General features: G+C 35.4%; 1 protein-coding gene across 1 annotated transcript in view; it reads left to right on the forward strand.

Annotated features, from left to right (window-relative positions):
* EML6 (echinoderm microtubule associated protein like 6) overlaps positions 1-27,687 on the forward strand; it is a gene marked incomplete at both ends in the record, with an annotated part of 73,240 nt that overhangs the window by 12,762 nt on the left and 32,791 nt on the right. The window contains 12 exons of the mRNA XM_009700641.1: positions 429-564; positions 3,886-4,087; positions 9,580-9,717; positions 12,260-12,516; positions 12,891-13,103; positions 13,996-14,163; positions 15,037-15,143; positions 18,449-18,567; positions 19,252-19,438; positions 20,134-20,239; positions 23,778-23,871; positions 27,143-27,243. Coding sequence (XP_009698943.1) covers positions 429-564; positions 3,886-4,087; positions 9,580-9,717; positions 12,260-12,516; positions 12,891-13,103; positions 13,996-14,163; positions 15,037-15,143; positions 18,449-18,567; positions 19,252-19,438; positions 20,134-20,239; positions 23,778-23,871; positions 27,143-27,243 — 1,828 coding nt within the window. The remainder of the gene's footprint in view (positions 1-428; positions 565-3,885; positions 4,088-9,579; positions 9,718-12,259; positions 12,517-12,890; positions 13,104-13,995; positions 14,164-15,036; positions 15,144-18,448; positions 18,568-19,251; positions 19,439-20,133; positions 20,240-23,777; positions 23,872-27,142; positions 27,244-27,687) is intronic.

Raw genomic sequence — 27,687 nt, forward strand, 5'->3', positions numbered from 1 at the left:
CAGTTCCTGTCAGATTCCAAATGATGTCTGAACTGAATTCATGAAAGAATGTCTCAATCATCTCCACACCTGTAAGAATACTTGTATTGCTTGTTTGCTTGTTTTTGTTTATTCCAAGTAACTATTTATTTTAAGTGTTCCATTATTTATTTAATAGTCCTTGTAATAATATTAACTAAACCAAAATTAAAATTCTGCAAAGAGGCTATATCACTGCTATTTGTACAAAAATTCTGCATAAATCACTAAAGTGGGAGCACTTGAAATAAAAGTATCCCCCTGTGTTTGCTGGTTTGCTTTCTGGGTGGACAACATTTTGCTGCCTAGCAGTTTCTAGCCTTTAACAAGAGTCTGTTCAAAAACATTTGCTTTGTGTGTTTAAATCAATTGTAAAGAACTTTAAAACTTGTTATACTATTGGTTAACAGGCTGGAATTTTTAGTATGTATGCTTGTGAGGAAGGTTTTGCCACTGGAGGGAGAGATGGTTGCATTCGGTTATGGGACACTGATTTCAAACCAATTACTAAAATTGATCTCAGGGAGACTGAACAAGGATACAAAGGTAAAGAACTATTACTTTAATGGTTTTTCACACATCTAGATAATGGATTATGACACAATTTAATTTGAAGCATAAATGTTGCTGCATACTGCTGATTTTTTTACTTAACGACTGTCTTTACTGTTGCGATCTGTATTCCCTTTTTTCTCTGACAATCATGTAGCCTGAAGTTTTCCATGTTTCATAGTATAAACAGAGAGACGCTTATAGTTGCTGCTCCCCACCATGCAAATACAAGAAACTATGTAAAAACTAATTAAACATGAAAAGAGAGGAGAATGAAGTTAACCAATCTTTAACTTAATTAATTAATTGCAATTCATTTAACTAATTGAGATTTCTGAAACCCAATATTCAGATGCTGACCATCTGAGCACTCCATTAGGTTCATTTGGAATGGTAGCACTTGGCATATTTAATAGAGAGAATCTTGTTGAGTTCTTGACCATTGTATTTCTTGAATTTAATCATGCTTCCTATGAGCTTAGTCATTGCTTTATTTTATGATTAGACTCTCAGAGCACGTATAATTGCTGTTGATCATAATGCATGCTTTATCAAGATCTTAGTCTTCTGGGAATTCTGGACATCCATTTGGATTGAGCAGTCTGTTTGCTGGTTTGAAGTAGGCTTTATATACTTTTGGCAGCCAGCTCCGTAATGGTTAGTGTTAATTTCCCTTGCTTCTTAACTTATGTTTTAGACCTAGTTTTCGTATTAAAATTACTGTTGGAATAGTCAAGAGGCCGCTAAGAAGGATAAAATTTTCTTTCTCAGTTACAGATATTTTGGCCTCTGATCTAGTAACAAGCTTATTCTGTTTATTTTTCATCTTGCTTAAGCCAGATGAGCTGATGATTCTAATACTTGTAAAATGCATAGGTTTGCAGTCTCTAGGCTCATCCACAAGCAAATTGCCAACAACCTTAGATGAACACTGCTCAACCAGTTTACCTTAGTGTAGTGTAAACTCATGGAATTTAGCCTTCAAAAACATTGTCAAAGACATTTTGATTTTGAATCAAGGGAGGGCTTATTGAAGGTGAATTCTTATCAGTCATGCTATGGAGTGATTCTAACTTCATGCCTGTATTTCTACCATCTCCTAAATGCTGCAGGATACAGAATATATAGATGAGAGCAGCTGAGTAGAGCCAGGCACTGTAACAGCAGCTATATGGCTGAGACAGTCAATAAAGGTTTTTGCTATCTTCTTACTTGGCAAAATTAGTTAAAAATTTCATTTGCAGAAAGTGAATTGAGTTGCCATTTAGACTCCTATGTAAATGATAACAATTTTTTTAAAAAATATAAATTAATGGATTTCTAAAACCTAAAACTAGAACAATGTCCAAATCTTGTCTTCAAGGCATTTAAATCCTTCAGTTTTATGTTTGCTTGTCAAAATACCAACGTTGCCTGCTTTAATGGCAAGAAGCTGACTTCAGTCCACAAAATTTTATCAAAGGTTAGTCAAGGATGGTGTGCTTGTGAATATAATCATTGAGACTAAGTAACAGGACATCATGGTGTATCTGCGAAAAGTGCAGTGGGACTGCTGGTCTGACCACAACTGTGAAAAATCAGGACCTTGGGGATGACTGCAGGTCGTAAAATCCAAGCATGCACTTAAACCCTGTCACCATAATTTAAAATATTTTTTATCTTTTTCCTGTTTCAGGCTTTTTTCTCTCTCTGTTCTTGTGATACAACTCTTGCCTGTGATGTTCCTGTTATGTCTCTGTCCTTTTCTGCTGTTCCTGTCTGATATGTCATCCACTGATGGTCACTTCCACCTAGTGCTTGCTGCTAACTGATTGTGGAAATTTTGTTTCATTTTCAGTTGTGTCGATGGCACTAATTAGTCCAAGCACGTATGTAATTTCAAGCAGTGGTGGTAGTCTTGACTGCTTACCTATGACCTTCCATCCCTCCTTTCCAATTACTTTTTTTCCAAAGCAGTTTGCAAAAGCATCAGCTTTTCAAAAGCATCAGCTTCTTTCTAGGGTGCCAGGAAGACTTCTGCCCCTCAGTGTATACTCATTCATCAGTCATCCTGTACTGAAGAGTGCTAAGTACCTTTCTAATAACATGTATCACCAGTAACAATCTGATCATGGGCTTGGCTTTTATACTTAAATATACATGTATATTAGTAAAAAAATATGATAATAGATAATCTTTCTTTATGTGCAGTACATCACAGAAAACATTACCCTTTCCTACTTCAAAAGATGTATTTTGTATTCTAAAACTTAACAATACCCATTTTCCACTTAACTTCTGCACTTCATTCCTTGTGTGGCCTTTGGTGTGCATCAAGAAGAAGATGTAAGTCATAACTTCAGTATAAACTTAGCCAAGTCACAAAATGACATTATCAAAATTAAAAGGTACTTGAAATGGACAAGACAGTAAATGAGGATTAATTTGCCCTTCTCAAGAGATGACACACAATGCCTACAATATATTTTATTTATGTGACCAGTAATTAATTGTATTGTGTATTTAGTTCCAAAAGATGTTAAAATGATGACGTGGTTGACCTTGACTACACAACAAATTGATTTTATGTTCATTCACATCTTACAGCATCTAGACCCATTATCCAAACTTTAATTTTCTTATATTGGAACAGAAAATACAAACACTGCAGGCAGTCAACTGGAGAATGCTATCAAATGGCTCAGCCTGCTGACAGGGTATTTTTAAGCTTGTGGTTAGTAAAATTCCAGCTGCAAAGTTAGGATCAGATTTGTAGAATAAGATCAAGCTCTCTAAAAGCTATGCAAAGCAAGATTCTGTTGGTTTGGGTTTTTTTGTGAGGGAGTTGGGGTTGTTTTGGGGGACGAAAGTGGAGATGTGTGATAACATGGGCACAAACCATTTAAATTCACCATTAAAATTTTATTCAACATTTTATTTAAATTTGAAAAAAAGTAAAGTACTGAAAAAAGGAATAAAACTAGCTTTAGTCACAGGAACCTTGCCTAATCTAAAATTTTGAGTCCTTAAAACATGAGAAATTGAATTGTTTTTTTAGTAAATTCCCAAGGTGTACCCTTGAGAAACTAGCAGCAGAAACGTCAGATGCAGGATTGAGAAATGTTTCCCAGGATTGAGTCTTCTCTTTTTCTGTCAAATGGATATAATTTAACAGAACTGTTTTGAGATTTTAGTCAGCTGTGATATATTGTAAGACTTCAGTGTCAAAACGTAACAGTTGTTATAAATTAACTCTTGAAGTCTTAATGATCTTCACTGTACTATCACTTTGTCTTGTCATTGCCATTAATCTAAGATTATTCTGTCTCCTGTCAGGTTTGTCCATCCGAAGTGTCTGTTGGAAAGCAGACAGACTTTTAGCAGGGACACAGGACAGTGAAATATTTGAGGTGCTAGTAAGAGAGAGAGATAAACCCATGCTGATTATGCAGGGTCATTGTGAAGGGGAGCTCTGGGCCCTGGCGGTCCACCCAAAGAAACCTTTGGCAGTCACAGGCAGTGATGATCGATCTGTACGGTAAGGCTAGATTTTATGTTTTTTTTAATCCATTGATGTACATGTTATTTTTAACCAATATAAATTTAACATATTTGTAATTTATTTATTTTCTGGCCTTATGTTAAGTCTCCATCGAGACAACATTTTTTTTTTCCCCCCATGTTTTTCTCAGCAGCTTTGCCTTTTCTCTTCAGCCCTCATATTTGGGTTCCACACATCATGCCAAAGTAATCAGAATTTGTGTTCAAAACATGCTGCTTTAAGTGCTAAATCACTACTGTTCTGAACAGCAGGTGTAGGTATCTAAATGGAGAATGGTCACCTCGTACTTCTTTTCTGTTAATAATATGCAACAAACCTAAAACCTAAATACATTTGACCAGCATTTTACACAGCAGATGTCTGCCTCAGCCTTGAGTGTTTAGAAAATCTGTTCTAAAACCAATTCAGTTAAAATGCCAGAAAATGAGATTAATGAAAATGGACTGGTATACCCTAGTGAAAAAAATCTTTCAGATGTTTAGTTGTAGCACTTGTGTCTCAAGGCTTTGTAGCAGAGACTTGAAATTTGGCACGCATATTGTGGAAATTGTCACAAAGTGGAGGGTGTTCCTGTTCCTGTCCCTGCTAAAATCTGGCAAATTGATAAGCCTCTGAAAAAAAACTAAGCATTTTTAATATGCTTAGTAAGACTTTGCAGTAACATTTGGAGGTTAAGCTAATGTTCTCACTGTAGTGGCTGTACTCCCATACCCACACAGCTGTTGCATGCTCTCTCAGCTGGGCATGAACGCTGCCCATTGTGACAAATTATTTACCTGCAATTAAAGAGATTGAGATTTTTCCTGACTGCCAAAGCTACCCATGGGGACTGGAGAGATTTTTGGGAGACCTGGCTTTATTATGGCAGTCTCCCGAGCCTTTCCTCAAATTGTGGTTCTGCCCTTGCCCTGAAGCCCTACCCCTTGCAGCGCAGCACAGCACACCACACACAAAGGGGTTCATGACAGCTTGGTTTCCCAAGCTCTGATTCCCCTAATGTCCTCCTTAGTGGTTTCTCCTGATGCTACTATCCGAATTTCTAACCCCTCCATCAGGTTTTTCTCCAACCCTATGCCAGGTGGATGATGACTGCTTTTCACCTTACATAGATATTTTGATTGCGTATTTTCAACTCCACCCCAGGCAGTTACCAAACAATTTTTCATTTTTTATGGACTACTCATCAACTTACTTCAGAAACATACATGTGGATTCTACCATTTGACCGTATTCCAATGGAAAAAGTCAATCTCCTACCATACATACAGCTTCTAATTTATGCTCCTTCAGATTCCACATTATGATTCACCTCTGCCTTGAAGCTTGCTGGTCAGTTGGAATTTCTTTTTCCCCTTTCCTTTCTGTCTTTTTATTTGTACTGGTTTCCTCTTCCTGCCATCCCTCATCTCTTTCTAACCATAATTAAAATCCAAAATGTGAAGCTAACAAAACCGCCAATTGTTCACTACAGTCACGTCGTAGCCCTGTTTCCTACACGTTAGTATTATTTCTTTCCATTTATAAAACGCCTGCATAGTCTTTTCTGCTTGGGTTTGTCTGCACAGTTTTAGAGATGGGCACAAATTCACACTGCCTGCATTCTGGTAGGCTGCAAGCCAGTTCTGAAACAAGACCTGCAAAGCTGGGATTAGCATAGTACTGCCCTCAAGCTAATAAACCATGCTAAGACTTTGGATTTATTGTCTTGGTTAGCATGGGAATTCAGCTCTGGCTTGGAGCTGGATAATGTACTGCTGACTCAAAGCGTGCTTGAACAAACCTGTGCCCCTCTGTGAAAAACTGTGCAAGCATTCTCTTTGTGCACATTAAGGCCTTAATTAGTGGTGCTTTTATGATTATTATCGTTGTTATAGTTATTATTATGTCACTGATGCCTTTGAACATTGCCATTCTATAAAATGTGCATTTGTTAACATTGCAGGTATTTTACTGAACTACATCACACGTCCATGTAGCTGGTTAGGCACTAGAGAATGTGGGATTTGAATTCTAGTTCAGACAACGATATCTTTTATATACAATAGCTTCATGTGAGGAATTCCAGCAAAATATATATATTTTTTCATTAACATAAAAAAGTACACAAAAGGATTCTCTTACAATTTTTTTTTCAGTAATGAAATTGCATTGACAGGAATGTTTCCATATCGCTGTTCATTGTGTAATTTTTCTTAGTATTTGGTTATCACATCATTTTGAAAAGAGTGGCTCTATAATATAAATCTAAATTGTTTTACAAATAAAAGTATTTAGTGAGCCAGGTTATATTCTCATGTCTAAGTGAGGTCTCTAAATGAAAAGGATCTCTGTAAAGTTAAGAGGAATTACTGTACGTTTTCCCTAGCACAGCTGAGAGAAGGCTGTAGCCAAATACAGGTTTCCTACGTTTCAGATTTTAATAGCATATCAAGTAGGAAAGCTGCCTGCTTCCTGTCTCTTACAACAGGAGCAGGAAAAAAGCGTCATTCTCATCTGAATGCTGAGAGGCATACAGAATTATTTATTGCATTTGTTCCATGGCCCTCACACATGTCTTTTTGTAATGTCCTGTTAGGACATCTAGCTGCAGGACCACAAGTAGCTGCTGTTCTAGTAGAACATTTTAATGGATGCATTTGAATATTTAGATCTCTGATTTTTTTTTATGTGGTGCATTGCTCTGCCAATTGAATGAAACAAAGCAGCAGTAAAGCTGCTGTCATCAGCTATGACTTTTTCTGCAAATGAAGTTACTAGTAAACCTTTTGGGAGGCTGTAATTAGTATGTGCTCCAATAAACAAACTCACCTGTCAGGTATATGACAGAAAAAAATGGAATATTGACTAATAAAATAATGTTTCATAACCCTATTTGGGTTTTTTAAACTCAGTCATTTAAACAAAGGCATAAGAAAGTTGCCAAAGAATGGTAGAAACATGTCTTTGTTTCACATAAAATAGATACACTTTTTATGTAAAAATAGTTTATTTATCTGGCTTTAACAACAACAGTCTGCAGAAGTATTTTGCCAGAAGAGATACTTTTTCTATTTTCATAAGCAAAGCCAGGCTTTTATTTTGTCAGTTTTTTATACAAATGCCTGTATGTATGCAAAATGCTTTTTTTTTTTTTCTGTTAGAAAATTAAAAAGCTCATATTTGGAATTACCCTTCCATTAATTTGAAAAGTTGGTTTTGGTTTTGTTTTCCATTTTTAAGAAAATTGAATTATTCTGCTTGCACTGCTGTGAATTGCAATTACACTTCTAGTGTGTATTGGACAAAGTGATTCATGTGGAAGCAACGTTTTGGAGGCAAATTTTATCCTGGCATTTCCTTTGAAATCTTTCCAAATCCTTTCTTCTTCATTCCTTATTGTATTGGGCTTATAGCTTCTCCCTAGCAAGGCCACTAAGATTCTTGCATCTGATCCTACTTCTGTTTTGTCTTTGAAAACGGTTTTAGCATCCCACATCCATTTTTTTCACCAGAAAATGGTACTTGCCATTTTTTTTCAGAGAAACCTATTCAAGTTCTTTCTCATCCTTGAATTCTCTCAACCTAAGAGGAAACCAGCATCCTTCAGGGTGGTTGGTTCTAGACTCATCCTAGTAACGTTAACCTGACAGGGCCCAAAGTTTCTGATTGAAAAGAAATGCTGAGGACATAGATTACCATCCTCTCTCAATGGAGGCAGTCAAATTCTAGAATCCTTTCCCTAAATTTATTGACCTCTATCTTTATTTTTTCTCCTGTTTTCTCTTACTTCAAGGCTGTATCTACATGTTACCGCTAGGGTGATCAGAAACTTCCTTCTTTTCAGGCTATGTTGGTGCTCTGTTTATGTTATTTGTTCTAGTGCCAACATGGTCCTTCAATATAACTTTTTCTCCTTTGACATTTATCCTACTGATGTATTTTTGGAAGCAATACTATCCCTTCCCAGCCTTTGTTTCACTAAGGTATAAAAGTTAAACTCTTTTGGTCTTCTTTAATGTGATACAATCTCCATTCTCTTAATCATCCTAATAATCCTTCACTGCATCTGTTCCTGTTTTTATTCCAGTTTCTTGAGATAATTCATAAAGAACATGCCAGATGAGGTCAGTATGTGTTGTGTGCTATTGTTTTTGTGTACCTCCTGGAATAGCACCCCAGATATATTTCAGGAACAAATTTCCTTTTTCCTGTCTACAACTCACTCATGGATCCTGGTCATTCTGTAATTGAAAAACAGTGTGAGATCTTACTCCTTTTTGCTGGTTCCACTTGTGTTTCAAGCTTACAGCATAGTGCTAGACATAAGGCTCTGAAAGTATGGGCTTTGGTTAAATTTCATTCCGTGTCTATTTGTTTCATGATCAAGAAACCTCTGTTTCTTCCAATATGATAAATCCATCTCTGGGTTCACAGTGCTTCCCAGCTTGCTGTTCATAGCAAATCTCATTTAGCATTCTCATCTTTTGTGCCAGTGTCTTTAGTGAAAATATTAAATGTTACTATTCCGAAGCTCGTACTTAGAAATCTCAGCAGTATCTTCCATCCAGCCTAATTGTTTCTTTCTGTAAAGCTTGCTATAAAACTTCGCCCAGTATCACATTACAGTTCTTGTCAAATTGTCATTTTCTTGAGTTTAGCCAATAATAACATATGCTACTATTCAAATATTTTACTGAATATTTTATAAATCCTTTACAATTGCATTAGATTTATGACACTGTCCTCAAAATATAGATAGGTGGGTATTGCTGAATTAATTTTTCTACTCCAAGAGGTCTTTTATGCATTTTCTTCTATACTTTTAATTATTCTTTTCTTTAAATTTTTTTCTAAATCTTGCATATTACTGAGATCTGATTAACCAGCTTGTAGTGATCTGGGAAACTCCCTCCATTCCTTCTTAAAAATGTAGGTACATTATTTGCCTTTCTCCATCTTCTGGCATAATTTATTGGTTGATTCTTTTTCATTAAAATTATGTAAATGAGCAAATCAGCATGCAGTTTTGTCTACTAATTCATTCAGGGTTATGACGAGAAAATTTTCTCCATGGTTGGAAAATTTATGCTCTCTGAGTATTGCTTTCACTTTCAGTGAAAATTTCAGTCTGATATCCATCAACTCTTTCTGTCTACAGAAAGTCCTTTTTTTTATTATTCATCTAGGGGAATTCTGTTATATCAGATAAGTAGAGTCCAGAGATAACACCAAATGATGATGTAATTTAGCTTCACCCTGTTTTCTCTTCTGCTATCACAGATACGTGTTTAGGTCTGAGGTGCCATCCCTGCTAGAACTGGGAACAGTAAAGATTATTTTTGAAAGAAACTCAATACATCATAAAATCTTAATACAAAGTGTGCATGCAAATGGGCATTTACCAAATGAGTTAGAGTTTTTGGTTTTACTATTGAAATATTGTGCAGTCAGGAAAAATTTACTACTGCTTTCAATTTCCTTTGGTGCAGATTATGGAGTCTTGCTGACCATGCCTTGATAGCTCGTTGTAATATGGAAGAAGCGGTGCGAAGCGTGTCTTTCAGTCCTGATGGATCACAGTTGGCGCTTGGAATGAAAGATGGCTCCTTCATTGTTCTTCGCGTAAGGTAAGGTGAGAAAATCTTACATTAGTTTCTCATGTTAGGGGTTTTTTATGAGTAACTCAAGATCTTATTATAAAGTCTTTTATTTTCTATAAAAAAAATAAATCGCTGGATACTTTATCAGAAACAAAGAGTAAAAATCGAGCATGTGCTTCCATAATATCGCTTGGTGTTTTAAAAGATGGTAGTTTGGTAATGAGGAGAAAACCTATGCTTTATTTAATTCAAAATATTAGCTCTGAGTAATAATGTTGATAAAATTTAAGATTTTCAAGTTTGACTTTTTCTTTATTTATTCTGAAATTATACAGATATTTTGTGAAAAGAAATGTGCATAACATAGAGAACACAGTTTTGAGAGGGATCTCCTTGATCATATGGTTCATTTCCTGTCACATACAAGAATGGAAACTAGGCAAAATAGTTGGTGATTGAAATACATTTTTAAGCATTTGCAAGTTATATGTGAATTCTACTTTTCATATTAGATGACAAGCCTTTTTTTTACATGAATGCATCTTATGCAGTAGGCATTTCCTCTCTGGAATATTATTATGGAAGAGACACAAAAGCAGGTAAAACATAAAATTGGCCATAGAGTGAAATAGCCAAACAAAATAGTGTGATTTCAAAACACATAAGCTATTTTAATTGATACTTGGAAAAGTTTACTGCTTCCTTAACGTTCCTCCACATGTTTGGTAAGCACATACTTAAAATACTTTGAAGTATTAGTTGATAGGTGAGAAAAGCCTGTAATCGATGGAAGCATCTGTGAAAACCCCTGTAACTGCTTTGACGACTTCAACAAAACTGAAGTGATCTGTTCGTATTAATTTAAAACCCTTTTCAAGGACTAGTATTTTTCTAAAGAAGTTAATCTTCTTTGTCTCACAGTCATCTTGTCTTTGCTAATTTGCCTGATACCTAACATTATTTGTGATTCAGCTGGTGGAGACTGATAATGATAAACCCAGCCTTATTCCTGAAAGAGTGGCAGCACCCTTGTGTAAGGCCCTGAATGCAATTGCTTCTCCATCTGCTCCTTCTCTGTGACAGATCTTCTGACAGCGTAACAAATATGCAACCCTGATCTAGGAAAACTGGACTATGGCCGTGTATTTTGTTGGTGTTTTTTTGAATCGTGTACTCAGTGACATGAATCTTTGTCTGCTTTCTCTTGGACATGAAAGATCTGGATCTGTGGAATAATCCAGACAATTAGCTGCTCTTCTCAGTAGCAATATATACTACTATGGTTATGTTGCTAGTTTTCAGTACTAAAGCAGAGCTAAGAATATTTTTCTTTTTTTTCCAAAACACTTTTTGAAGGAAAAATGACTATGAATAAATAAGAATTTTCCCAACAAAATTTCTACTGTTATTGACGTTTTGGAGTTTCACAATTTTAAGAGAAATTTCTAACAAATTTATTCTGTTCGTTTTTGTAAGATCCTGATCATCTGTAATATTAACCTTTCCATTCATATCGGCATGTCCCAGAAATCTCTGTCTTCAGTTACAGATGATTCTCCTTTCAGGACTCTGCTTTTAACGGTACTATGTATCAACATTTTGAAGATATATTAACAAAATTTATTGTTTTTCAAATAAATTTGAGTCTTTTCATAAATTTGATGCTACTAGCAGTAATTAATTAAACCGGAAATCAGGAAAAATATTTAAAAAGCTTAAACCAGAGAGTAACAGAAGCATGCCATCTGCAGAAGACTCTTCCTCACAAAATTTCCTTATAGCCCAAATGTAGAATCTAGTATAGATTGTCTTTGCAAATACAAAATTAATGGCACTGAGACTTGGCTCATTGTTCAGCCAACTCAGGGGAAGATTTACTTTTAATTCTTTTCTCATAACCAAAGAATTTGGGGAAATCTACTTGCAAAAATTTTGTCTGCATTCACTAGCATTACAGTTCTCGGTTCCTTGATTGGATAAGAAAAGGGTTTATGTCAAATGTAATTTGGATAGGGAAGAATTGAACATTTTTTTGAAAACTAGTCTGTAGAGCTGTCTTTTCCAAAGGCACATGCAATGTATTGTCACTTCTGTTTTTCCACTGGTGAGTGATGGTGGTGGTGGTGCTGGAACCCCCAAAGCTGTAGCTAACAGGTCATGGCATGTCAGATTAATCATATCTAACTTTGCCAGTCTAATTGTTGGCCTCTAATCTAAATTGTTTGCCTGTCTCCCTAAAAGAGTCAATGTGGAGATGTGGATATTTCCCAAAGGCCATTTCAACATGGTCTTCTGAAAGACAGGGTAATTGCTCTTTAGATAGAAGACAGCTAACTATTTTACAGCTAAAATTAGGTGAACAGAATGAAGAGTATAATTAACAGGTAAAGTTGTTTCTAACTTTTGCTTTAACAGTATGCTTATAACCAATGAAAGCAATAGGAACTTTCAAAAAAAGGATTTTTTTTGTGAAATCTGCTTTTTGTTCTGCAAATTATTCCGTGCATCTGTCTTCATGTTTGTGGATTGCGTGTTCACAGGTTTACAGTTTGCATTTTCCCTATTGCAGAGACATGACAGAGGTAGTTCATATTAAAGACCGAAAAGAAGTAATCCATGAAATGAAATTTTCACCAGATGGCTCTTACCTTGCTGTGGGTTCTAACGATGGCCCAGTGGATATCTATGCGGTTGCTCAGCGATACAAAAAAATAGGAGAATGTAACAAATCTTCTAGTTTTATAACTCATATTGACTGGTCTGTGGATAGTAAATTCTTGCAAACCAATGATGGTGCAGGAGAGAGACTGTTCTACAAGATGCCGTGTAAGTTTATAAAAGGCTCATGTTATGAACAAGTAAACTTCAGTGTTGATTTGAAGAGAACAATAAAAATATGCTATAAATAATACATCTGCAAGTGGAGTTTCTTGACTGGAACTTACATAGATACTTAATTTTTTTCCACTTTTGTATGTTTTTAGCATGTTTGTGTGCACCTCCATTAGAACTTGTAAGATGTATGATGTCGTCAAATAGCACATATGTGAGATTATACTTATTTAAAGTAAAATTCTGAATCTTTTATAATTTATTGAGGTTTTAAGACTAATCCCAAGGAGAATACACAGATAAATGTAATGAAGAGAAATGGGGTTTACTGAAATGATTAAACAGATTATTCACTTGCGTATTTTCAGCTGGGAAGCATCTAACTAGCAAAGATGAGATCAAAGTTATTCACTGGGCCTCGTGGACCTGTGTGATAGGATCTGAAGTGAATGGAATTTGGCCAAAATATACAAACATTACAGATGTCAACTCTGTGGATGGAAATTACAACAGCTCAGTGCTAGTGACTGGAGATGATTTTGGACTGGTTAAATTATTCAGATTTCCATGCCTAAAGAAAGGTAAGACAGCATTTTGCATTTCTGAAGAATGCAATATTTACCTGGATACCATATCAGTATATTTTCTGATGGTGGCTTTTGATTCTTGTGTATAATTCAAATTAGTGTGTGCACAATTCGTATGAGTATTCATGGACATAAAGATGAGACTTTGACCCTTTAAGTATCTAGCAATTTCCTGCCAATGTTTATGTACTTTTTTTTTAGAACCATTGAGAATGTATAGTTTAACATGCGCTTATTCTGATATTATGTTTTCAAAAACTAATTCAGTAGGACTTTACATCACATCAAAATTGTATCAACACCAGATGTACTGCTATAATTCATCCAAATTTATGCCAGTAACAATTTCAGAAACTTCAGTAGGGTTTCACTGTCTGTTAGCATGTGTCAATGTAGCTCTGTGTGAACTATTGCTTCATATCTGTAGTAGGCTTTTAACACAGATTGTTTCTTCAGTATTTGCACTGTACCATGCGTAAAGCCAACAAAACTAAATAAAATGTTTTGACTTTCCATGACATTCAGTGTTTAGTTTGATATTACATCAGTATATTTTCTGATAGTGAATTTGAATTGACGTGCGTAGTACAATACACAATATGTGTGTAATTAGCAGTAATGGCCATAAAGGTGAAAATTAAACCCAATGCGTATCTGGTACCTCCTGCCAATATGTGCTTTTTGGAAAACTGAAGTGAATGTATCTTTCACATTATTTTTTGCCATTTATTTTTATTTTATAATTACTACTAAGATCAGAATATCAAGAGGCATTTAACTATTTTTTTTGTTTTCAGTTTTTCCTAAGAGTGTTTAGACTGTGTTTCCATTAAAATTCTAACTTTATTAGTTACGACATGCTAACGGTTCTATTTTTGGTTTTTAGGAGCTAAATTTAGGAAATACGTTGGCCATTCAGCACATGTAACCAATGTCCGTTGGTCCCATGATTTTCAGTGGGTTTTAAGTACAGGAGGTGCTGATCACTCTGTCTTTCAGTGGCGATTTATTCCAGAAGGGATAACAAATGGCATCCTTGAAACATCTCCACAAGGTAAAAATTATCTCTTCTTTATTAAATAAACCCAACAAAGAATGCAGCACTGTTGCAAAAGCTTTTATTGAATTAAAAGAAAATATTTTTATTCTAATTCCCTGGAATTGCATATACTTAGCACGTTTGGGACATTTTACTTTTCATAGACGACCATTTGTTTCAGGAAGTACATTAAAAACTCTTCTGCAGCCTGCTATATTGTATGTTTAGGAATTTGTCAAAGTGTGTGAAAAAAGACTTTTAGAGGGAGATTGGTAGATCAAATTAAATTTTCAAAATTAGCCATCTAATTTGCATTCAGAAGTCTCACTATATGTGTTGAATTGTGTAATTTTCTTTTCGATGCAAATTCACATATGTGATAGCTGTACTTTAAAATTTTTTCTTGCTATATCCGTGATACTTGCAATATTATACAAAAGCCTATGAACTACGTAGCAGCAGCTTCTGAAAACTAGATTCCCTTCAGCAAAAGGGCAAAAATTCACTCCATACCTGCACAATTTGGTAAGATACCTATGTTACAGCAAATCTTTTTAAACACAGTGATCACATTGAATATTTTTATTTATCACTTCTGTATGTTTTCACTCCTATTAAGAAAGCCTATGAAGAAAACGGTATTCTTGCAGACGGTGGGAACGTGCTAGTAACTACTCAGTTGTTCTACTTCCCTCTGCCACCCTGCTGCCCCAGGCATTGAAACGGAAGAAACAGAAATGAAACACGACACATTCAGTCAGGCCCTATGATTTTTACAAGCTGCTTAAGCTTCCAAATTCTGCATACAGTCTAAATTATATAAAAATATCGCATACTATTTTCTTGTGATTAGAAGTGTTCAATTTTTATTTATTTTTTTAAATGCAGAGGGTGGCATTGATTCCTACAGTGAAGAATCAGATTCAGATTTATCCGATGTGCCAGAGTTAGATTCTGACATTGAGCAGGAAGCTCAAATCAACTACGATCGCCAGGTGAGTAAAAAGTAACACACTGTGCCAATTACCTGACAATTTATCATGCCTATTCAGTAAAGATAAGCAAAAGCAATTTGCAGCTAATTCATCAGCCTACTCTAAGATTATTTTGACATATTCAGCTGATTACACAACCAATATACACAAAAAGAGAATTTACTTTAGCTGGAGATGAGAATTTAAACGGGTATGAAGAAAAAGCATTGGTGTGTATACCACTATTTGTTAGAATAATGAATCTCTCTTAAAAAGCACAAATTTAAACATGACAGCTTATTGCTATTCCCATTCTTATGATATACAGATTAGAGAAGACTTTTCAGTCCTATCAGATTTAGAATCGATTTGTAGAATACAGTTTACAAGTTTTTGTATGACTTCTGCATATTCTAAGAACAATACTCTTAATTACTGTGAAGCCTGTATAATACATTTATTTTTGACAGATTCTTTATTTTATTGCTAAGGACAACAATGTCTAAGAATTAAAAGAGCCCTAATTTATGGGAACCAAGTAACATTGATCTCTAATAATCACTTAATATGCTCTTTAAAATTTATTTTCAGTGCAACTATGTTCTGAGATAAATTAAAATAGATTGCTTCCTGCAAGAAAGAAAGAAATTAAATAAGTGTTCTTTACTGCATTGATTGTTTTCAGGAATGGTAGTACGCCATTCCACTTTTTAATCTGATCTTTCAGTGTTGATTTATGCTCTGTCACTATGGGCTTGCCTGATGATCAGGACTGTTGCCTGGGCTTGGTCACAGCCACCAAATCTGCTGTGCTCATGTCACTTGGGCACTGTGGGACTGCACTCCTCTCTGTGAGGGCACTCTCTTGGCTGGCCTGGCTGTCATGCTCAGCTCTTGGCTCCCCTTCTTTTACAAAGCAGTTTTACCCTGCTGCTCCCTGACATGAGGTTTCACCCAGCCTGCATCGTAACAATTTGCACCCACACTACTATGTCAGAAAACATTATTCAAGTCACAGAGTTACATGAAGCTTAGAAAATGCCATAATAAAACATAGTTTTGCCTTTTTTAGGTGCCTGGATTCTGATTATACATTTCTGCAGGACTTCTACTTCATTTGGTGTGGGGGATATTTAGTTCTTATCTAACAAGAAACTATTCAATCCTTTCTCATTCATCAGGCCATTCATGGCCTTCTTTATTGCACATTGCTCAAACACGTCTCTAAAGACAGAATTACTATTTTCCTTGTGCTTCTTTCCATTCCATTCATGATACTGACTGCTTCACAAACACTGATCTGCATAACAGTCTGATGTTGAAGAGTGCTGTTATCCTTGTTTTGAAGAAAAGGAAACATGAACATCAAATTCTGCTCTCTGTCTTCTGACTTTCTCTTCTATTTAAACATACCTGGGACCTGATTTTCAGGAGCTGTCGTTGCGATTAAAGTATTGCTACTGACTGTTTCACAAACACTGATCTGCATATAACAGTCTGTGATGTTGAAGAGTGCTGTTATCCTTGTTTTGAAGAAAAGGAAACATGAACATCAAATTCTGCTCTCTGTCTTCTGACTTTCTCTTCTATTTAAAAATACCTGGGACCTGATTTTCAGGAGCTGTCGTTGCGATTAAAGTATTGCTTGTCATCTTGTCCTGTTACCCTGTCAGCTGCAATGGCGAAAGGTCAGAACTTCCTCAGACCAGGACTGGGATCTCATACTAAACGTGAAAAATAGGCAATAAGCTTGGTTCTAGTTGATTTGAGTCATTTAATTGCTGACATAAAGATGCTTTCTAAAATGCGGAAGGATCACCTCTAACCATGCTTTAGCCAAGGACTATCCTCTGTCTTTTCTCCTCACTGTCTAGATTCTGCAATAAATTGCATAGGTCTTTCTGGCAAGAGTTTATTTTACCTCTTTATTACAGAGATTGACTGTGTTTGCCAAATGAAACAGAGATTTTTGTCAAATTTTCTCCCTCCGCTCTCTTTTACTCCAAGTCTTACTGGTGTCCTTGTCCCATCTTCCTCCTTCTCTCCTCCCCTTCTCCTCCTGATTTTCCATCTATATTCAAATCAGACATCATCCTCCTCCACATTGTCTATGTGTCAAAAAGGACGCCTGGGTTTAAAAACTAAAAGTGAAAAAACAGTTGTAGGCAGTTAGACAGCAATATTCCAGGCAGGTTAGTGCATGAAAAAGCTAGAAGCAACCTAAAATAGAACCTTATATAGGAAGTGTGAGACAACTCCAAGCATAAGCTGCACTTTACATTTTGTTAAAGGAAATAATTTACAGAAACACATGGAAACAAAGATATTAATTGTATTTTGAGAATTGGGTTTGGGGTTTTTCTTGGTGTGTGGTTTTTTTTTTTTTTTTAATGTTATGGATCAAGCAGTATAGAGGATTCTAGATTTCGAGATGCATTAGAAAATGATGATCCTATATTCTGTTTCATTGGTAGCATTCACTGAGGAGCAAGAGTAAATGGATGAGAACACTCAGGATGGAGTACAATACATATAAGTGACAGACACCATATGTTAAGGCTCTGTTTGCCTACCATTTCAAAAGCTCAGCTCATTATATGAACATCTTTTGTGTAAAAATCCAATCCTCCATCTTTGCAGTCAGGTAGATTTCTGTGGGAATGGCAATTTCATTGTCCTTTTGCAAAATCCAAGGAATGTAGACACAGAAAACAAACGATAAAGCTATATTTCAGTATTATAATGGATTTTGTTTGGTGCCACATCTTTGAAGATGCTTCAGACATCTCTAGCAGCTCTGCAGAGTTTCAGCATTTATGGAAGATTTAAATGTATAGTATTTTGTGTCTTTAGTATATTTATAGAGCTGTAATTCTACTTCAGGGTTCTGAACAACATTGGCAAATCACTTGAGTGCTGTTGGCTACGGTATATTTCACCATAATCCCTCAATTAATTCATTATGTTCAACTTTGAGTACGTACATTGAAGCACATATGAAGTTAAAAGGCACTTAAAGAGTTCCAGTTAATATTTAAATTCCTTTTCACTAAGTGACACTGGAATCTTCTAGAAAAAACAGATGTTTCTGCTGCTACTCCAGACTAATGTTCTGGGCCACTCACATGTCAGGGGACTTCAATGCCTAGAAAATATTTGGTATTATCTGAAGTTATGTAGGGAGAAATAGTGACTTATTCTGTGTTGTAACTACTGAACATCTCATTAACATATATTAAATTTAAGACTTAAAGTCGCTTTCATTCATATATACAAATATTTAGAAAACTGGAGATGTGCAATTAACTTTAACGATTATTCTTCAGGTTTACAAAGAAGACCTACCTCAGCTGAAACAGCAAAGTAAAGAGAAAAACCATTCTGTGCCCTTCCTTAAAAGAGAGCGAGCGCCTGAAGACAGTTTAAAGTTGCAGTTTATACATGGGTAGAGTAATATTTAGATAATACTTGTATTTTCTGATTGTTAAAACATCCTAGCAATATTAATCAATTCGTGTTAGAGCATTTAGCAAAGCACTTTTCAGTGCTTACCAACAATTAATTTGTTTGTCATTAGTACTGTTGGACATTTTTGGAATATCGGACATAGATTTTCTTTTTTCAGTTGTATTTGTTAAGGATCAAGAGGAGGTTATAGTACTGTATAATATATATGATATAATATACAATAAATAATACATCAGCATTGCATTTTATAAAATTACATTTTAAACTAGCTGTTTGCTACACCTTATGTTTCCCGGAGCAAAGATTCTCTGTTAAGTTGATTGTGATAGCTGTGATTTGTAACAATGCCTGATAGATTTCTGCTTGAATCCAATTCCCTGTAAAATTTATCTGGACACAATTCTATATGAATTGCATATTCTTTTTGTGAAATCAGTGCTAATTTAGGAGTTAGGTGCAAAATAAACCATGAGAAGATTCATGAATTCCTGCTCTTGGTGGGAATAGTCTCTCTCTGCCTGTGTGCTGTGATATTTTTGAGCTAAAGTTGACGCCGCAGTTGTACTCTTTCAAGTTAATGCACAAATTATTTGCACAATTTGTTACACAAATTACCAGAACAGTTTTGAAAAGAATATAGCTTGTTTTGTATTTACTTCAGTTATAGAGGCTATGACTGCCGAAATAATTTGTTCTACACACAAACCGGAGAAGTGGTGTATCATATTGCTGCCGTAGCTGTTGTATATAACAGGCAACAACACACTCAAAGGCTGTATCTTGGTCACGATGATGACATCCTCAGCCTAAGCATTCATCCAGTGAAAGACTATGTTGCCACTGGACAGGTGGGTATTTAGAAGTGATGGTTTTAGCAAAACATGGAAATAAATTCCCTTTACAATATATAATTATGAAAAATGCGGTTCTCTGTCCTTCAGTAGTGTTTCCTCCTAAATAAGGGTAAGCTGTGTATTGTTTCGTATATCCCTGCCAAACTGCTGGGGAGTACTGGACTGGAAACTATTTGAGGTGATTATTAAATCATTCCTATATAACAGAAAAACTGCCAATCTTCCGCTGTGGCCTTGCAAAAAATCTTATATTCACTTTGAACCTCTGCTTTCATCTGTAAAATGCAGGAGCTGTATTTTATCTACATCTTAGGAGGTTTTGGGGTTTCATTAGTCACTCTCAGTGTTTTTGTACTGTAGTAGCATTCAAAAGCCTTGCTCCGTTGAAGGCTATTTTATGTTAGGCACTCTACTGGTATCTGGTACTGAATATGACATATTCAGTGTATTCATATACATTCATATATGATGATAAATTATGTCGTTAATATGATACTGAATACCGAAGTTTTAGAGACTATCTACTGATATTTCTCTGAAAGAGAAAATAGATCTTGAAAAAGATAAAATAGAGCAAGTGGAAAAGTAGTTACCTCTGTAATGTTTTGAAGATATAGCAGTGCTAATTGCTGATATTGGTGTACTTTGAATTTCTATGAGCAGATATTCCGATTAACGCTCTGATTTAGGTTGGAAGAGATGCTGCTATCCATGTTTGGGATACACAGACACTGAAATGTTTATCGTTGCTCAAAGGCCAGCATCAAAGAGGAGTGTGTGCACTGGATTTTTCTGGTAAGCCACAACCTACATTTATCTAAACAACTAATTGAAAAGCAATCCTTACAATGAAATCTTAATTTGAATAGCTAGCCAATTTTACAACCAATACAAATTTAACATAAAAGTCTGCTGACAGTTTTGATAAAAATAGTGAGTGTAGTAAAGTCAGTCATGGGCCTTTTGCCAATTGATCGATAATTGATTTTTGTGATGTCTAATACATAATACCAAGTGCACAGCTAGGAGTCTGGTGGCTGTCTACATGGTGGTATAATAATTTAAAAGCAGTCAGAATCGTGAATTGAAGTGTATAAATGAGACGGAAATATGATCTGTAGGCTCATACAGTTCTTCAAATTTGCTAACAATTCCCACATTTTTCAGTGAATTTACAGAAGAAGTAGATGTGACAAACAGTTGTCTGCTGGTTTTCCTACTTGTCTTTCTGAGATGGATGACCTAAGTTGTCTCCGTTCTGTATTCAGTATTGAAAAACATCATCCATATGGTGGTGACTTACATACTTTTGCATCTTTATAAAAGTGCTTACAAATTAATTCTCCCTTTTTCTATTTAAAAAAAAAATTACTTTAGCTGAATTATCCTTTTATTAATCTGATTTTTTTCAATTAAACATAATTTATTTCATATTCTCCTCTGTAGAAATGTGGTAAAAATTCATTAGGTCATAGATCACATTTATGAGACAGGACTATAAGAAAGAAGTTTTACTTCCACAAAGGTAAGTCTGTGGAACTGAGTCATATTCCATTATCAGAAGGGGAGCCTTGGTGTTCATCCAAGAGCTGGAATTCAAATGTGAAATTGCTCATCCACTGTGGTCTGTAACCTAGCTCTGAAAGTAGATATGGAACCAGAAGAAGGGAAAGTGGAAAAGGATGATCTAATTGACATTGTGTGTGTAGACGTGAAGAAAGTTCTCATTAAGAACCCTAGTTGAACAAACATTCATATATTTAGAAAATACTTTGTGTTTCTTACATTTTTAACAAAAATTAGATTCCTGTACAGATAGTAGTACTCCATGTATTAGAATCCATGCACTTCTATAAAAGCCTAAAGAATAAGCTGGCCACATATTCTGTGGAAATAAACCTGTACAAAATTATTAAAACTCTATTTAAAAGTATCAACCACTGGCATCATTACAACATTGCTTTAGGACCTGATCCTGAGAATATGCATACTGCATTCCTAACTGACTTCAGTTATGATTCTTGGCATAGAGAGGAACAGATAGTTGTGCAAATATGCACCTTGCTACAGGATCATAGTGCTACTTTGGTCTTATGTAGGGAGTTTTTGTTGTGTTAGTAATAGATATTTCTAAATTAGGTTCAGGTCACACTCCTTGAAGCTTTTAGAAACCCAGAACTCCAGAGAGACCTTTTTTTTTGGCTGTACTTGATCTGGTGACTGACTCTATACTGCCCTTACTCACTTTCTAAAGCACCTGCTGTTGGCCATTACTGAAAACAGTGTAGGGGGCTGGGTCACTTTGTAGGACCGTTCTGATGACATTATGATTCAAACGTTGTAATTTCATTCATGCAATGTTTGGTTGTGCCCTCTGGTGGCTAATTTAACATCTATAATTTTGGATATTAATCAGAGTGTATAGCCCATATTAGTGCATAAAACCTCCTGTTTCAAGTGAATAAAGTTTAAATTTTGTTCTTACCAACAAAATTTTGTCAGCCATGTTCCGTTTACATAATTGAGTTACCCCTAAAAATAATTATTGTCATTAAAATATACAGATATACCCCTTCTTTAAATAATGCGTATTACATAACACATACTTACCTTTCATATCAGCTATCTTCATAGCATTTTATCTCACTAATACTGCTATAGAATGCTTCTTACTGTCTCCTTTGCTTTTCTTTCCTTTCTCATTAACTTTTTGTGTCTCCTTGTTTGTGTCTCTCTTTTTTTCAGTGAACTCAGTTTTGGTTTCCTGTCCTGTTTTTCAACTTCATTCCATCCTGCCTACTTCCACTCCTTCCATCTAAGGAAGTTTCATTCAATTGTGAACTCTTTTCCTCTTTCTGTAATTCCCCTTCTCCTTCGTGACTTGCTTCTTATAGAACTCAGTTGCTAAATACAGTGAGCCCAGTCGAGCTGTGGGGGTCTGTTCAGCCTTATGAACTTTGAAGTAGTTCTAGTGGAGTAATTTATACCAGTGCTACTCTTTGTGTTCTTGAAGTCAAATATGCTTAAGCACAGAGTCCTTAACATCTCTTAACTTCTACAAGAAGTTACATTCTCAAATCATTGCTTTTGTTCACTCTTTTGGCCATCTCCCCAGTTATGTACTTCCTCCAGCTTTAACTTCAGTTAAAAAAAAACAAATCAGGTAATCAGTTCCTGCTACAATCTATAAAGTTCAAGTTGTCTTATGTGCTTCAATAATTATGGTTTAGGTTTTTAAATTTTTGAAAATTCCATGACAGTAGTTTGACTCTAAAAGTTTGTTAACAATGGTCTTGTTTATCATTATTTCATACACGTAGCACGGATGCATAGGTACTGTTGAATTATGTATGATATTCTGTTCTTGTTTTTCTTCCTCTCATTATCAGGAGTGCTGTGTCTTTCCTGCAGTAGAAGAGGTGATAGCCAGCAGTTAATTTTAGCCTTATAATTTTCTATCATATTTATGGTTTCATTACATTGCCTATTAACTTTTAACCACCCATTTCATTATACACTAATAATTCTTGCCACAATTTCAAGCAAAAGAAAAGAAAAGAAGCACCATCTGATCAGAAATATTTCAAATAAAATCTAATGTGATTTGGGAGTACTTGGACTTTATAAAATTGATTTTCATAGTCGTGCTTGATCCTACCTACCTTACTTGTACTTTAACACAGGAATGTTTTGGGTCCGTCTTTGGGAAAGATCAGTGGTTTGATAAGGAGTACAAATGAAAACTAAATTAGGTCAGACATACAAACATAACAGAAGATAATAAAGTCAAAAGAATGCCTTTTCTAGAAAAGAATAGCCTGTCTTATAATCATCCAGTGAAAAATTCATCAGAAAAATCTTGTTGTGACCTGTAACGCAACCTGTTCTGTCTCTGATAAGTGTGATGCCGTATTAAAAGTCACCTTAGTAAAGAGGAAGACTTGGTCATGGATTAGTAGAGTGCTCTCTGAAATCTATGGATTTCAGTTTGATGTGTCATCACCCAGTAGGTATTCATTTTGGTGCTAATGAATATGAAACCTCCTTGTGGATAAAACTTTCAGTGGGTATAGACTTCAGTCATCTTAAGAGGTTGGGCAAGTTGACCGTCTTTCTCAGTTCATTTGTCTATCCCTGTATGCAGTCTACTTTGAGAACTGAAGGCTGTCAGTGAATCTGAACCCTAATCTCTCAAAGTATTAGCTCCTTTTTTTACTTCATTTGTAATACATCACTTGCAATTCAGTTTACAATGTTTTTGTTGTGTTCATTGCCTGTTATATTTTCAGCTAGAGCCTTAGTACCTTTAACATTAAGTATTGCTTCTGTACAGCTGATGGAAAATGCTTGGCATCTGTTGGGCTAGATGATAATCATGCCATTGTGTTCTGGGATTGGAAAAAAGGAGAAAAGCTAGCAACAACCAGGTAAGAATACATCTCTGTATAAATGTGCCCCATGATTACATTTTTCTGAGTAATATCATCCATGTGTATTACTTTATTTATAGGAAAAACCAGAACATCTCTCTGAAAACAGAATGGTGTTTCAGAGCAATATATCTAGATTAAAAACCTTGAGATCTACAGCTTAGTGTTTGGAAATCCTGCAAACTATTTCTGTCGAGAGTTCCCTAGCCTTTCTGTTAGGATAGCTACGTTGATATTATAGCTCATTTAGTGATTTTCAAGTTAAGTTAATATTTTCCCCCAGTTTTATTTCCTGATTCATACCAGAAGTCATCAGAGATGTAGTATTTTCCTTTTTGCATTAGATGATATGCTGAGTTCCATCAGTGTACATATGCAGATCACTTTTTAGAAAATAAAAAAGTGTTCCTTCTAATATAAATAGATTTTTCAAGGTCTACTGATCTTGCCTTCCTTCTGAGTCAGCTATTTCTGAGATACTAGCTCTTTGCAATTACTAACAGAAAGCTTAGGTAATAACCCTGCAGTGAAGAAGCTTTTGCAATGGCTTGGAGGGACCACTGTTGGGAAGAGGATTGGATTACGGTTTACACATTTGCTTCTTTTCTTCTAAAATACTGAATTGCAACATTTTCTTTATACTAAACTAGTTGTACATGTTAGAAGAATCAAACTGAGAACCTGGTTTCTATCCAGCAAATTAAACGTACCTCCGAGGTCAAGATAGTAGAATTGTGTAGAATTCATGTAAGCATGGACTTACATACCAGAAAGGCAAGGAGTTCATCTCATATCCTGTCTGCAGCCATGTAACGTGTAGCATCGGTCAGTAGAAATCGTTAGTGTAACTGCAAAAAAGTGCCTGCGAAAGGTAATTTACTTATATGAAAGTATTGTACTATTAGCACTATTACATGGTGACATGTTCCAGAAGAAATAGTAAGATTTTTCTCTTGGCAGCACTGTCTGTTAGTAGTATACCATTACTGAATAAATAAACATTTTGATCCGAGTGTGTGTGTACCATAATCTATATTAGCTATATAATTTTGTCTCAGACATCCAGTTTATTAGGCAGCAAGATTTTAAATCCTGTTTAAAATTTGTGATGTAGAGTTTGGTTAGCAACAGTGTTGTCTGTGTTGTAAAACATGACATTTTCATTTGTTTCCAGTCCTAGTTTTACCGTCTCCAGACAGATTGTGCTTTAGACTCATAAGTGAAGAAATACCTTCTATATTCCCATCGAGATCTTCTAAGCTTTTAAAAATGAGATAATGATGGGCTGTATGGCTACCTGTCTCTTGTTGCTTACAGGAGAGATATAAGTACTTGGGTTCTTTTCACTGTATAATGCTGTATGTACCAATGTATCGACTATTATTGCTAATCTATTATTTTGAAAATATGCAGGGTCCTCACACAGAGAATGAAAAATAGTTTATCTTCTAAAAAGTTCTGCTTTAAATTATTGTTTATATTTCAGGCAAGTCCCCCATTCTGGTAAGCACAGTAGGACATATAAAGAGGGAGACAAAAACCAAGACAGGAGAGTTTATATCCAAATTTTAGAAATTACCTTCACATGGCCTTAGCAGACAAGAATAGAAGGACATCTCCTTACAATCATATAGGCCCACAAGAAGACTTCATCTAAAGAACTAAGAAGAAAAATGAAGTGTACGTTCACTGTGTACAAACTTTCATTATGTTTAATCTGCAGTTATTTATTTTTTGTGAATATTCTTTTTGCTTAATCTTCTTGGGATGATTTATTTCAGCATGACTCCTCAGTTTTCTTGTCACAATGTTCAGAATATACTCTTATTTATTCGTTTCAGTTGCTCACTAGATAAATTATACAGCTTGTTTCTCTATATTGACTCTACAGTCTTCTGTCTAGTTTCATTAAAATCCTTATTGAGTAAGCGTACACTGTTAGAATCAAAACATATCTGAGCTTTGTTTCACTAGCTTCTCATGCCTTATATGCTGATGCAGTGCTGGTCCTATTTGAATCTAGAGGTTTGTATTAGTGGACTGCAATCCCTAAAGGAGCTGAGAGGGGCATTGTCAAATTTATTTATAATCTAAATCAGTGAACATCACGCTCTTTTCCTTTCTTCATTCTGTAAGGCCAAATGTCCTGTGCCAGTCCCTCGGAACACAAGGACACAAAAACTACACAGGCTCATACACATGTTTTGATCTGACCATTGTAGGAAATTGGAGTGGAAACGTAGGCCGTACAGTCCAGTTCTCGTGTGTCAGCACTATTCATCCTATCACGCAGACAGACGTACTCTTGTCATTTTACAGGGGACACCCGCGCTGGGATGCAATTAGTTTGATTCTGGCCTCAGGGCGGTACGTTTTGCCTGTGTGATAGATGCTTCCAGAAACAGCAGTATAACTGGCCTGAACTGAAAGGCTGGGCAGCATTATAGTGAAGTAGAGGAACAGGAGGAGGAATTGCAAGATGATGTACTTCAAACCTCAAAAGTGTAAAGGACCATTTTTTGAATAGACTGATTCACCAAAAGAAAATACTGAAACCAAGATGGTTATCAGAACCATGTGATTTTTCAGATCTACTAAACCTGTCAGACGAGTGATATTACAATAGTACAAAACCTGAAAATGCGTATTGAAAAGCCAGTGATTTTTGCTTTTGGTGTTTTATAAAACACTGAAATAAAAATTATTGCTACTTTGCATCTGGGAATATTTTTTGTAATGGTGAAACTTCCTCGATTTTCTTGACAGAGAATTTTAAATATTTACTGAGTTCTTATCCATTTAAATATTTATGTTGCCCTTGATACCTTTTCTTAATTGCATTGATCTTTGTAGCCTGCTTCTTCATTATGACTTAACTGAATGGAAATTCAGTGGGAGACAGTTTTTGTTCACCACATTTCTGTGATCTAATTCCTATATGGTGTATGCTCAAATACATTCTGCCAGCCCTGTGGGTCAGACTTTCAAGGCTAAACTCTTGCAGATTAGAAGTACGGCGCTCTACTTTCTGTTAGATAGGGTAATGATGGTAGAGATAATGTAGACATAGCCTCTGTGACTCATCTGCCAATCCTCATAGTGTTATAGATCCATACTGTTGTATTAGCACCAGGAATATGACAGTCATGGTGATTAGATGCTCATTGTTGAAGACTACATGCGGTTAGTCCAATACGATGAAATGCTGTTTAGTCAGAAATGTTAAGTCATCCCTTACCATGTTTTTTAATTTTTCTTTTTATTGCAGGGGCCATAGAGATAAAATATTTGTAGTGAAGTGTAATCCACATCATGTAGACAAACTAGTCACAGTTGGGATCAAGCATATCAAATTTTGGCAGCAAACAGGTACCGTGTTGAATAGTTTAATTTATTTTAAATTGTGATGTGGTATCACAAGAATGAAGGTAATATATTTTTTGTAGGACACAGGAATTTTGTTTCCTTTTCTAAATAATGAAAAATGAAAATGAGTTTTCCATTATTTAAAAACAGGATAAGATTCTGCATGCTAACAAGCAAAATATTCAGAATGGGAAGTAGCTATCAGTCTAGACTGTTCTGTCAAACTGAGAAAAAGCAAAGTTGATTTCTGATTGAGGATGGTTTTTATTCAGGACTGAATTTTTTTGTTCTTCATGACTTTTAATCATATACACATTACACGAGTACTAGGTAGAAAGATCTCAGCATCTTTTCTCTGTAATATTCAGCAAAGGTAGGCAGCACAAGGGCAGCTAAAAATAGAACTCAAGACAACTCAAAATTAGATAGTTATAAGAAGTTCCTATA

The sequence above is a fragment of the Cariama cristata genome, unplaced genomic scaffold (assembly GCF_000690535.1).
Source record: "Cariama cristata isolate BGI_N322 unplaced genomic scaffold, ASM69053v1 scaffold4070, whole genome shotgun sequence".
In the NCBI taxonomy this organism is placed as follows: Eukaryota; Metazoa; Chordata; class Aves; order Cariamiformes; family Cariamidae; genus Cariama; species Cariama cristata.